The sequence below is a fragment of the Xyrauchen texanus genome, chromosome 16, assembly GCF_025860055.1.
Source record: "Xyrauchen texanus isolate HMW12.3.18 chromosome 16, RBS_HiC_50CHRs, whole genome shotgun sequence".
Taxonomy (NCBI): Eukaryota; Metazoa; Chordata; class Actinopteri; order Cypriniformes; family Catostomidae; genus Xyrauchen; species Xyrauchen texanus.
In genome coordinates, this window is record NC_068291.1 from 27,894,250 (window position 1) to 27,908,326 (window position 14,077).

At 38.4% G+C, this 14,077-nt stretch overlaps 1 protein-coding gene across 1 annotated transcript in view; it reads right to left on the minus strand.

Annotated features, from left to right (window-relative positions):
- The window catches only part of LOC127656798 (disks large-associated protein 2-like), a 215,888-nt gene that overhangs the window by 87,849 nt on the left and 113,962 nt on the right, over positions 1-14,077 (minus strand). The window contains exon 3 of the mRNA XM_052145257.1: positions 4,247-5,373. Within this exon, the coding sequence (XP_052001217.1) occupies positions 4,247-5,299 (1,053 nt within the window). The 5' untranslated portion in view covers positions 5,300-5,373. The remainder of the gene's footprint in view (positions 1-4,246; positions 5,374-14,077) is intronic.

The window sequence follows — 14,077 nt, forward strand, 5'->3', positions numbered from 1 at the left end:
ATAATCCGCTAGCGACCAAGGTGGATTTGGAACATGTGTGGGAGAACATGGAGAACCGTAGCCAGTGAATAACATCCATATTGTCGGAATTCCTGAGGCCAAAGGGGGTCAGGATATTGTGAAATTCCCGGATGTGCTACTTCCAAATCTGCTCCACATAACAGGCCATAAGCTGGAAATGGAGTGAGCTCTTGGGGTTCTGGCAAGGAGATCCGCAGAGGGAGACAGTCCCTGATCAATTTTGGCCAAATTTCTGAGATCATCTGATAAAGATCTTGTGTTACGTGAGGCGAGGTGTAAAGGAAGGCTTTCTTTGAAAAACCACAGCATTTTCTTGTTCCCAGACTTTGCGAATTCGACAAGAGAGAAACGTGTTAGATTCAAGGAATGCAAGAAACTTTTACATCAACGGATGGTCGCTTTTGCACCGATATTCCTGGCCACATTGAGAATAGATGCTAAGGATGGCCGTAAAACATTCACATGCCCACAGCAAGCGATGTCCTTCATATAGTCAATGGAGTCAGTAAGTTATCTTGTGGTACTTACATTGCAGCCGAGTGGACAGGCTCACTGAACATTCACTTGACTGTTCGAGGAAACTGTTCTTTTTTTTTTTTTTTGCTTTTGTGCCTTGTTACACCTAGTGGCTTGAGTTTATTTCATAGAGTATCACACCTTCAGGATAGCTTTATGGATGAATCTACATGCTCTTTGTATGTATTCCTCCTATTGGCTGGAGTTTGTTTTTTGGAGTATTTCTTGCAAGACATTGGAGCAATTAAGTCATTTGTTGCACTCATGTTGCAGCCGAGGGGACCGGCTCACTGAACATCCGCTTGACTGTTTGGGGAATTGGCGTGCTCTTCTTGTGCTGGTTAATTTGTATAGTAACATGCCTTCAGGACAGTTTTATGGATTAATCTACATGCTCTTTGTGTTTATTCCACTATTGGCTGGAGTTTGTTTTATAGATTATCTTTTGCAATGTAATTCTGTCTCACAAAATTTGTATAGAAACACCTTGACTTGATTAATCTGACGGCAAAGTTGTCGCAGGGGTTCTTGCAGGCGTGCATGGACAGTTTGAGTTTAGAGGGATGGATGCCAGTTGGTGCTGTCGTGCGTGGGGTTAATGCGCACATTTTTCTTTTTTCTCTTTGTTTGGTTTTGCGGAACAGGAAATTCTTGCCCCTATCTTGCCATTGCAAAGCCTTTCTATCAAACTAACCAGAGAAGTTAGGTTACACCCCGTTATCTTGAATTTGCATGCAGTATGGGCAAAAGTGTCCAGAATGTTTAATTCAGACATTTATTTAGATGTTGCTTCGAGCTTATGGCTGAACCCAAACTTATGTATTGACAAGTCTTCTTTCTGCTGGACAGAGTGGATTGTGAGGAAGATTAATACACTCAGTGACCTATATGAGAGTGGAGTGTTGAGATCCTTAGAAAATATGGTTCAACATTTTGGGATTCCCAGGTCTCAGTTCTTTAGATATTTACAACTGCGCCACCTACTCTGTACTATTTTTGGGAGTAACCCCCCTAAAGTGGAAGTGGTGATTACTGCCTTTGGAAAAGGTCACGAGGCATCAGTGTATTACTCTCTACTAATTCAGAGTCTGGGGGATGGAGCTTCAACTTCTATCAAGAGATTATGAGAGAAAGATTTAAACTTGGTATTGGAGGAGGGAGTGTGGGTTAGGATTCTAAAAAAACTCAAGTCTGCATCTAGAGATGCAAGGGTGCGCTTTATGCAATTTAAGATTTGACATTGATTCTATTGGACCCCCTCTAGATTGTATAGGCTTGGTCTTAAAGACAAACCCACCTGTGATGCCAATCAGAAGATGGGGACACAAACCACGTATTTTGGTGGTGTGTTAAGATCAAAGAATTTTGGCTGAGGGTTCAGAGTTTTATATGTGATGTATTGGGCACTCAAATTTCATTTAGCCCCAGACTCTGTATTTTAGGTGATGGGGCAGTCATTAATATAGGGGATAAATATATAAGTAATTGTGTTCTAGCCAGTGTTATGATCGGCAGACAGATTATCTTTAGGGGATGAAGGTCGGATGGAGCGCCCTCATTTTGGAAGTGGTGCACGGAAATGGGGAGGGTGGCAGCATTTGAAGAAATGTCAGATAGAAGGCTAGGCAACCTGAGGGTATTAAATAGGAAGTGGAGCAGGTATTTGGCCTTTTTGGAAGGCTCTCGGGGAGGGGCATTGGAGAGGGATTTATAGTTTTAAATGTGTGTGTGTGTGTATATATATATATATATACAGTATATATATATATTTGTTTTTTTTTGTTTTTTTTAATAATTTTTTAGTTATTATTATTTTTGGGGGGGTCAGGGCGTGGTGATTGGGAGGGGGGAAGGAAATACTGGGGGTTAAAAGTTGATTCTGCACATATGTTTTGTTTTTCTGTTTCATGTGTTGGAGTCAATAAAAAGTGTTAATCGAAGAAAAGAAAAAAAGCTGCCATGAGCATGTACTAAAACATGTCCCATCAGGACAATTTCCCAAAGTATTCATACAGTCGCTGTTCCCTCAGTGACAGACATGTGATTCATTGCAGTAATTTGTAGAACCACTTTCATTTTGTGGATCCACTTTATATTAGGTGGCCTTAACTACTATGTACTTAACCATTTTATACAATGTACTTATTATGTATATACGCATTGTTGCATTGTAATTACATTTAAAGTACTTGCATTTAATTTGTAGTTACACTGTTAACTTTACCCCTAACCCACCCCTTATCCCAAAACCTAATTCTAACCCCTAATCCTAACCCTAACCTTACTCCTAAACCTACCCATACCTCAACCTCAGTAGCAGCAAATGTGGGAATTTTGCAGAACAACATGTAGTTACACAGTAAATACATAGTCTTGTATGTATTTAATGTTAGTATATAGTAGGTCACCTGATATAAAGTGTGACCCATTTTCCTACTACACTAACCGCTGACATACTAGTGATCCTATATAGGAAAAACATCCCTAATGCAATGTAAAAATGAAATAAACTAGAATTTACTGTGAGAATGTATTTCCAGTTGATTGACGGCACCATATATAACGAATCCTGACGAAATGTGATGCTTTTGGTAAATCACACGTTACCAAAGAAAGATAATTGCTAATCAATATGACTCATTGTTTGCAATAATTTTGCACATAAGCAATGAACTCGTCTAGTCAGAGAAACAGGGCCAATAAATTTGCTTCTCAATTTAGCATATTAGCACTTCACAACCACAACACAATATACACATACCATTAGCCTATATATATTCTCCATCAGCAAAAACAAAAACACATTCCAGCCTACAGTATGCAACAACCTCTTAAATTAATTACATTAACTATTACTATTACTATTACTTGGGAACCATTTGAATTATAAACAACAATCTCCAGGCAGCAAAAATTGGAAACACAAATTCATGAACTACAAAAAATGACAAAAATGTCCTTAAAATGTTGTCAATGTTTTATTAATGTTATATTCATACATTTTAGTCCTCATAACTGAAATTGCATATAATTTTAGTAAATAAAAATTGCATTTTATTTGCCTAAAATGTGCAAAATGACGAAAACGTGTAAAACACTAAAACACCAAATTTAAACCCAATTTTAAAAACGTATTAACATTCATTCATTTAAACATGTTTCAAACATATACAAACATTTCAACTAAATATAACCTGAGCTCTTGAAATAATGTAAAACAAAAAAAAAAGTGTAAGTGCATTGTAAAAGGAATTGTTCACCCTAAAAAAAATAATTTACTCACCCTCTTGTTGTTTTAAACCCATTTGACTTATTTTTCTCCTTCCACGGAACACAAAATGTTAACCAGAATGTTAGCTTTAGTCACCATTCACTTTGTATAGAAAAAAAGATGCACTGAAAGTGAATGGTGACTAAGGATGTCAGTCTGTAACATCTTTTTTTATTCCACAGAAGAATCATACTGGTTTGGAACAACATGAGGGTGAAAAAAAAAGAAAAAGAAAAAAAATGGGTATTTTTCATCATATTTACATCAACTATATGTTTAAATTAAAATTGTTTAATTACCATCAGTAGTCATCTTTTTCTTCTTGCCTTCGTATCATTGATAAAATCCAAAAACTACCAACAAACATTTCATCTGTAATTTCGTTTTATGAGATAAACACTGTTCCTGAATGATATTGCAGGTTCGAGCAGGACTCACCTGTAAATAATGGCAAGGCCTCATGGAGGACTTCAGATCTTGGGGCATGGCCGGTTTCTCCAGATTAAGGGAAGATTTCCTGTAGGCTTCTTTCGCCTGGCTGACAGTCAGGGTCGACCAGGAGCTGCGCTTCATAAATTTTCCCTCGGGGGCCAAAGCAATGCTCTCACAAGCCGAGCATTTCACATCATTGTTGCTCTTAGAGGTCTTGAGGGAAAGATCGGCAAAGTGACTGTGGCCCGTGTCTGGGTAACAGTGAGTGATATGATCTCCATGGTGACGGCTCATGATGCTGGGAGTCCGGTAGGTGCTGTCACTGTCCAGGTTATCATCAGAACTCCACCAGCCTGCTATCCCTGAGCGTTGCTTGGAGTCGGACTTGCGGTCCTTGCTCTTACTCCTTTTGCTGTGTTTGTGGTTGCCATGGTGATGTCCATGATGGTGGTGGTGGTGTCCACTGTCCGAGCGAGAGTCTCCCTTGGTGCCGTTCATCTTAGATGATCCCTCCAGCGAGTGGGATTTGGTGAAGAGCTTCTGGACGGAGTGGACCAGGTGGCGGATGCGTCCCGGACTCTCGTTGCGTTGCTCGCTGCTAGTGGTTGTGGCAGATGTGCGCTGGTACTGCAGCGTGTGGAAACCGTCTCTGTGAATTGGCAGCTGCTTCTCAAACTGATCCAGCAGGTTTGCAGGTATACGGTTCATCTTGCCAGAACTGCCATCTCCACCCCCTCCTCCGACACCATGAGGCGTAGAGCCGTCATCCCGAGAGCCGTCGTGGTGTGAACTGTAGTGCATTCTAGGAAAGGTGCTGCTGGAAACGTGGTCAGATGCCATAGAAACGGGCATCACCATGCATTCTGAGTGGATGGAGCTGCGAGGTGAGCAGCGGTGCGGATCCAGAGGGTAGCTCTCGGTTGGACTGAGCAGGTAAGGTGAGCGGGAGTCAGAGCCAACATGCTGCAATTGGTCGAGGGACTGATCGCAGTCTGGTAGGCCACAGGTGTGTCCTGATGTGAAGGTGAGCTGTGGGCGACCACTTGATAAACCTTTCATATTCCTGGGAAGGGAGGGGAAGCTGTAGCTGTCTTCATCTAAATACGGTGGTGGAGACCATGAATCTGGCTGATCTATAAAAAAAGAGAGAGAGAAAGAAATTGTTTAAATAATTTTCCAATGGCATTTAGCATCAGTTTACCCTGTAAAAATGTCCAGCTTCATCAAGCATGAATTTCCACACTTGTTCAGACTTGTTTTGATGGAAAGTGCCGGTTTGGAACTGGTCTTAATGGTGTACCAGCTTAGCTATTCTGTTTACCAGAAATTAAGCTATACTGCAAAAAATAAATTAGTTATTCTGTATTTTTGTCTTGATCTCCAGTTAAAATATCTAAACATCCTTAGAACAAGACACAGTTTCATGAGAAGCAAAATTACATGAAATTAAGTCTTGTTTACAGAGAAATCAAACATTTTGTAAGGTTTATGCTTAAAATTAGAAAGAAAAAAAAGGCAATTTTGTAAAAAAGAAATACATTTGTTTTACTTTCAATTAAGTTTATTTTACTTACCCTACTTGCAAATATGATTTTTTTTTAGAAAGCACAACAGGGATGCTTGCAAAACAGTGAGGCAGGGTGAAAACGAGCCTGTCAGGTGCCCCTTTCCAGAGTAAAATAATCTGAAATTACTCAATTTGTTTGTACCACCGCTACTGGGTGTCTATAAAGTAATTTAATCCATCCAATAAAAGTATTCCCGAACCCATATATTTCCAAAATTTTTATATAATAAGATAATCCCATTCTACCTTATCAATAGCCTTTTCAGCTTCAAGTGAGATGGCAGCGAACGGAGTTTCACGAGAAGCAAAATTACATAAAATTAAGTCTGGTTTACAGAGAAATCAAACGTTTTGTAAGGTTTTTGTAAAGAAAAAAAGCCAATTGTGTAAAAAATAAATACATTTATTTTTACTTTCAATTAAGTTTATTTACCCTACTTGCAAATATGATTTTTTTTTAGAAACCACAACAGGGATGCTTACAAAACAGTGAGGCAGGGTGAAAACGAGCTGTTTACAAAATCACTGTTGCCACAAACTGTGTTTTCATGAATTCAAGCGACCCACCAGCAGCGTAAAGTCTTGGAAAACACAACATTTCAATTCAGGAATAAAATGAAATCATGACTGGAAAAACAGCACATCTAACAGCCTTGCTAATCATCCCCGTCTGGTCCTGCCAGGCCTTACGAGGACAGAGAGTTGCAAGCCTTGCCATTTATCCAATGTAAAGTAAAATAATAGCCTATCATTTTGGAAGTGCTGTGCCATCCGTCAAAGCCAGCTCTGGTGAGAGAGAGAGTGAGAGAGAGAGAGATAGAGAGAGAGAGATAGAGAGAGAGCACTTCGAGGTGCTTCAGCAGTTGTCCTTGAGAGACATTGCTCAGAGATTAAAACCACGTTCACTGTAATCTTTCATCAAAGCCACATATGGGCAGCCTGCCGCTAAATTCATCAGAGGTGAGGCATTAAGATGCTGTTTCCAAATACAGTCGTTTACTCTTACGGACATAACTATTTCATGCTGGCAGATCACATTACATTTCATTTCACACATATGATTAATGTGACTCCGCATGTGGTTAAAGTACAGGGGAATACATATTTTGTTATTAACATTTTTTATTGATTCCAAAAAAGACAAGAATGCATTTAAGCACAGAATTATCCATACATAATCAACTTATAACCCTTTATAACCCTTCCAGAGTATCTGCTGCTTTAGGGGGGTGTACGCTACTGTAAATACCTAAAGTGTGAGATGAGATCTGGGAATCCTAAAATGTTGAACCATATTTTCAAAAGCCTGTTCAGCTTCAAGTGAGATGGCAGCGAACAGAGTCTGATCATTCACCACTTACCACATGATATTTATGAGACGCCCGATGTTCTCAGAAGAGCTGCGGCCCTGAATAAACCCCACCTGATCTATATGTATAAAAGTTGTCATAACTTTACTTAACTGGTTGGCAGGAATTTTGTACAATATTTTTATGTCTAGCTGGATCAGGGAAATTGGACGGTAACTCTTACACTCGCTTGGATCTTTGTCCTTTTTAAGACTCAGACAGATCCGAGCTTATGTCATGGTTCGCGGAAGCTTTCCATTCTTTAATGATTCCGTATAAACTTCTAACAAAGGTGGAGCCAATTCTGTAGCATAAGATCTAAAACATTCAGCTGCAAAACCATCTGGTCCAGGAGCCTTGCCTGCAGGCAAGGCATTAACTACCTCATCAAGCTTCTACAAGTTTATCTCAGAATCAAGAGAATTGTTTTGCTCAGTCATCAGTTTTAGGAGTTCTAATGGTTCCACAAAGTTTCTAATATCTTAAACTAAAACAGTTCAGAACCCCTGTGACAACTTTGGCAATGGATTGCTCAAGTCCGGTGCTTCTGTACAAAAATGTGTAAAACAGAATTGCACAACAGAAGATAATCTATAAAACTAACTCCAGCCCATAAGCAGCCCATAAAACACACACACAAAAGAATATGTAGATTCATCCACTTAATTGTCTCATAGGTGTGTTCCTCCACAAAACAAGCTTCATTCCCGAAACCACTTGACTTCATCCGCAAGCGGAACAGCACAAAAAATGTCCCTTTCAGTTCTTCGGGCAGTCAAACTCACTCCAATGTCCTCTGTAAAAGGTTCCCAGTTTCCTCAAACAGTCAAGTGTATGTTCAGTGAGCAGGTTCACTAGGTGGCAACATTAAAACATTAAAATCACCAAGTGGCTTACTCACTCCAATGTCTTTAAGTAGGCCAATGCTTGCTGTGGGCATGTAAATACTCTATGGCCACCCTTAGTGTCTATTCTCAGTTTGGCCAGAAACATCAGAGCAAAAGCGAACTTCTGTTGCTGTAAGAGATTCTTGCATTCCTTGAATCGTTCACATTTCTTCTGAATTCGCAAAGTCTGGGAACAAGAAAATGCTGTAGTTCTTCCAAGAAAGCCTTCCTTTACTCCTCGCCTCGTGTAACACAAGATCTTTATCGGATGATCTCAGAAATTTGGCCAGAATTTGTCAGGGTCTGTCTCCCTCTGCGGATGTCCAAGCCGGGACCCGGTGAGCTTGCTCGATTTCCAGCTTATGGCCTGTTATGTCGGCATTCCTCATGTTCAGGAATTCCAACAATTCAGAAGATGTTCCGTCGATTATGATTCTCCATATCTTCCAACTTTTCCCAAACGTGTTCCAAATCCACCTTGGTCGCTAGCGGTTTAGCAGATAATTAGCAGACTTCAGTTAATGAATCTGTTTCTCAACATCCGCAACTCTTGTAACCAACTCAGGGAATTTCGTCTCCATGGAAGTGCAACGACCTTCGTCAGCATTGCCGACACATTCATCAATTCATGCCAGATTTCTATCAGTTCACCGTCCGAATTGAGTCTAGGGGTTCCAGCCTGCTGCTGAAGGGAATCAGCTTGAGCACATAAATGTCTTTTAATGTCTCCAGAGCCTGAGGATTTTGAAATCTTTGACATACTGCCTTCCTAGAAGAGTTAAGAATCAGAGTGTATCGAATATCACCAGTTTCTGACACAAATAGTATTAAAACTAGCAAAGTGCGCAAGCTAGCACGTCCGAACCTCACATGGCGTCACGTGACCTACCAGGGGAATACATATTAAAACAAAGTTAATTTTCCAATTTCTCTCCAAGAAAAAATATTTTGACTTAGTATGGCAATTTAATGATGGGCTTGTTAAATTCACATTTTGGCTTTAATTTCAATTGAGGTTCTGTTAAATACTTTGAAGATTTCTGTTGTATATCAATTTAAAAGCACAGAATTAGCTGCTCTCTCTGCAAAGATTGTCATTCTGAGCACTCTGCAAATATGCAAGCTACGAAAACTCATTCACAAAGTTGACAAAATGAAAGGTGAATTATATAAAAGTGTATTTAACCTTCCATTTGATCTCTGCTGGTAATAAAGCCTTTTAAAACAAAAACTAAGACAAATTGCCCTGGTAATTTGTTTTCATTTTCGCCATGAATGTTACGTGCTGGCATGAGCCTATGAGAACTGGGGACAGGTAAACCAAGAAAGGTACAAGTAGGACAGGAGAATAGGAAATATAACCATTCTGTCATCTTATTCACTCAACCAGGGCATCAAGAGGAACCATAAATTATCCTGTCCTGTCTACATTGACTTTACAAGCTGAGCCAAATATTTTGTACATAACAATCGTCTTAGCCAGGAGCTGAGGATGCCAATACTAAAACTGAACTCTCAATAAGAACATTGATACAGACAAAAATGGTTCCAGTACAATTGCAATGCTGAATAAATGTGTAATAATTATAAATATGTATGCTGTCATTCTTCATTTGACATTTGCACTTTATCATAATTGAATTATACATGTATGCTATGGCTCTTTGCAAATCTGGTTAGATGCTAACTACATTTGATTGGGTCTGTAATAGTACTCTTCACAATGACAATAAAGTTGAATCTAATCTAATTTGAACTAATGGAATAAGGGAGTACATTTATGTATGTACTTCAGGACTGAGGAATACCATTCCTGACTGTATATCTAGGAACAGATTAATTTAAAAAACACATTTCTTAAGTGTCTTTATAAACATTCAAAGACAAATTAAGATATCTGTCTGTTAGCATGTTGCTAAGCTAACAGCAAACTCTAATAAGCATAAAAATGCATAGAAAACACAAATATTTAACTAATATATATTTTTTTTATTGAACTGAACAATATGTATTGATACTTCTCAGAACAAACACAGGCTTTGTTCACTTAGGATGCTTTAGTTCGTTCTGAAGGAAAAAGCATTGCTTCCATTGTATAAAATAGGCTTTAGGAAGCGGCATAAATATGCTGTGTTACATTCAACTCGGAAAGTAATATTTTCAAACTTCCTACGAGGAAGAGTGCAATGGAACACCACTGGAAGTCGGAATTTCAACTGGGAAACTCGTGTGGAAATGTTAAACTCCAATTTCACTGAGATGCAGGTTAGTCACACTAACATGTCGGCACTTTGGAGATTTACAAAGTAAGTGATAAACATTCACTTGTATTAAGTAATATCAACAAATTAGTCAAGGTTACTACATAGCATGATATTAAAGCTTGTTTAACAAATGCCTGCAGAAACTGGTATAAAACATGGTATATTACACTCTTTTTTGATAATCATACACCTGTAGCACAAATGCTAGCATCGCAGCATTGTTTATCAGTTGTGTTGCTAGGAGACGTCTCTGGTGACAGTCAAACACCTGCTAAGCTAACAGGACTGTTACAGTTTTGTTTCCTTACACGTCATCTTCTGAGCATCTGGCAATGGAATGCATTTACGGTCAGAGATCGGAGATATCTAGTAGGAATATCAAAAATCTGACTTAAATGGAATGCAGCATTAACATCATAAATGTATTATGTTCAATACTGTCTCCGTAGGCAGCTCACTAGATTTAGCAACAGAGCAATTATGCATATGTTCATTTAACTGTTAATGGCATATTGTTTTATATTTGAATGAATTGATCGAGTCATCAACTCGCCTTCATAAGTAACTGATGGCCTGTGGGATTTTTCTACAAGGACACATCTGTCTTGCAAATGAGAGACAAGGGGTAATTTTACAGCCCTCAACTCATAGCATGTAAATCTGTGGCAATCTCTTCTGCATAGTTAAAACCAATATTTATCGCTAAATGTTTGGTGCTTTGAAAATAATGTCTTGCACTTGTATTCTGCTCCCTGTGTTGCATTGAGAGGCCCTTGGTCTCAGTATAAGTTCAGATGAGGTTATCTGCGGCTCTGGATATCTGTGAGAGTGTTATGGCACTGCTCACCGATGCTCGACAGCCTGAAGCACTTCCTGTCGCCTCATCTCATTACTTCAGTATTCATCTCCTGGACTGTCCCTGCTGAATGAATACGGCTCACTGCAGCATCCTGCATACTAACAGCATGAGTGCAATCAGCGACAGGCACCTCAACAATCTCCCCCTTTTTCCTCGTCTCTCTGCAGGGGGCAGCAAGTAGAAGCTTTATTTTGCTGACTGTGTTGCTACAGCAGCTCTAGTGAAGACAAATGATCTATCCACCACAATAAAGGGATAGTTCATCTAAAAATAAAATTTTTGTTATCATTTACTCACCTTGACGTTGTTCCAAACCTGTTTGTCTTTCTATATGGAAACCAAAATTAGACGCTAGGCATAATATTAGCCTCAGTAAACATTAACTTTCACTGTAGAAAAAAGATGCAATGAAAGTGAATAGGTGACCAGGGCTGTCATTCTGCCTAACAGGATAAATAATATAGGTGGTAGTGAGATCTGATGGAACTGCAAAACTGCACATCTATGACAATGAGCGTGTGTGTGTGCATATGAGTGTAAAAAATGATTTATGAAAGCAGAAGATATCTCTCGTTTGTGACTTCAACATGCTTTATGAGACAAAATGTTCCCACGATGTTCTACTTTGTTCCAGCTTGACAATTAATCCTCCAATTACACAGAAGCCCTATTCTAACAATCTCTTTTCTTTTTATTAACTGACTTTTACATAGCAAGGACATTGTTCTCTCCTGTCCGTGAGAGGGAGAGATTCCTGGAGCCTGATAAGCACAGCAAGTTCCTGTTAAATGCTTATCGTAATGGAATAAATATGTATCAGGATGATGAGGGCTGTTATCTCTGACTAGTTCTGCTCAGCTTAGTAAAACAGGTCCATCCTTGCAGATTAAAGAACAACATTTGGAATATAGACAGGGTTTATGGACTGGAAAGATGATAGGAAAGTTTTCATAAAAACACCATTTGTAATTTACAATAACTGAATGATTTTCAGAATAGTGTACATGCTAATGTAGGAAGTGCCCCAAACTCATGCCATTGGTTGAGCCAGCATTGCTGTTCGCATGGCTGCTTGGGCCTCTCAAACAAACAGAGCAATATTTTTTTAAAATGCTACTAACACAGAGTTTACAGTTTTCAAAGAAAATCAGCCAACAAATGACTTACTCACATTTGTCTCTTCATATTAAGCTGGGATGAGATAAATTATTTTCATCAAAAAAGTTACACACTACAGATTTTAGATCAGTAGAACTGCAGTTCTTAATATTACTGCAGCAGATTCAGACAGGCAAAATGTTTCATGAACAATGAAGCTTAATCTGCAGCTTGTGGGGCCATACAATGCAACTGGATTTTATAAGGTCTGAAAGTGCTTGAACACAGAACTGTGTGGAAAGATCACAGAAGAACCTTGCTACAGATAATCCTTTAGGAGTAACTTGTTTATTTAACCTTTGAAGACAGACTCTCAGGCAAGTCTTCAGAAAAAATGGTTCAAATAAAATGTACAGTTGCCACAGTAACCAGTGCTTAAAGTGTCCTCTGCAGTGTCACGTCACAGCAACAGTTTTAGATCTTTACAGAAATGCCTTCAATTCATTAAGTATTAAAAATGCAATGATGGTGGAGTCAGAACCCAAAAGAGAGGTCTTACAGTGGCTAGCCATTACCAAACTCCAAAAACAAACAAACAAATGAAAAATATTATTTTATAAATTACATTTAATTTATTATAATTAATTATTTAATTATTATAGTTTATCTATCAGGTCTTAATATATATTTTATATACAACCTTAACCCTAATAATTTTATCATAATATATCCACTTTTTTTATTTTATCATGAGATGACAATCTCCGACATTTCTCATTTTTGCTCATCTGCTTTACTTACCATATCACCATATTAAGAAGAATTGACAACAACTGGCCACAGAATCACAGGTACACAAATGCTGGCCATGTGTCACCAATCCACTCTGTATAAAAAGGTCATGCCTTATTACCAAAAAAATTGCAAATCTCACCCTTTCATTTTCTTTTAAATCAGCATGGAACTCTGCTAGACCACTTCAGGACCACTGACAGCGCCTCGTCAATTAAATCACTATCTTAACACAATCACTTCAACCATTGCACATAATTTGATTTTGCAAAGACTGGGGATGATGAGCATTTGTAGTTTAATAAGAACAATTCAGCACTGCTATACTTTTAGAGATTTATGCATCATGTAGGGCCAAACAAAGAGAGATCAAGTAGAGATGAGTAATCTGAGTAAATTCTAGAGATTGTTGCATGTTAATATCTCAGCAGATCAGCAGTTACAGAAATACTCAGACCAGCCCATCTGGCACCAACAATCATACCACAGTTGAAATCACTGAGATACATTGTTTTTCCTATTCTGATGGTTGATGTGAACATTAACTGAAGCTCCTGGCCCCTATCTGCATGATTATATGCACTGCACTGCTGCCTCACAATTGGCTGATTAGATAATTGCATGAATAAGTAGGTGTACAGTAGTGCTCAGTGAGTGTATATTGCCAATATAATATTTATGACAGGATGGAAATTTACCTACACAAAACGTCAGAAATTATCTTGCTCATTTCTGCTCAAAACAGAAATGGTTTGTTATCCATTGACAAGGCTGTAAGTACACTGAAAAAGTTAAAGTACTTTCAAAATTGAAAAATAAATATGCGTCATCATGTATCAATCCTAAAGTAGAAAAACTTGTCACATTTATTCACTAATTTGAGTAAATTTCAGAGGTAAATAAAAATAAGTAAATTTTCCTTAAACTTTTAAACCGGTCTTGAATAATTAATAAGCTTGAATGGTTTTACTGTTTGCAAGATTAATTACACAATTGTTATTGTTTATTTTATTACTTTTGC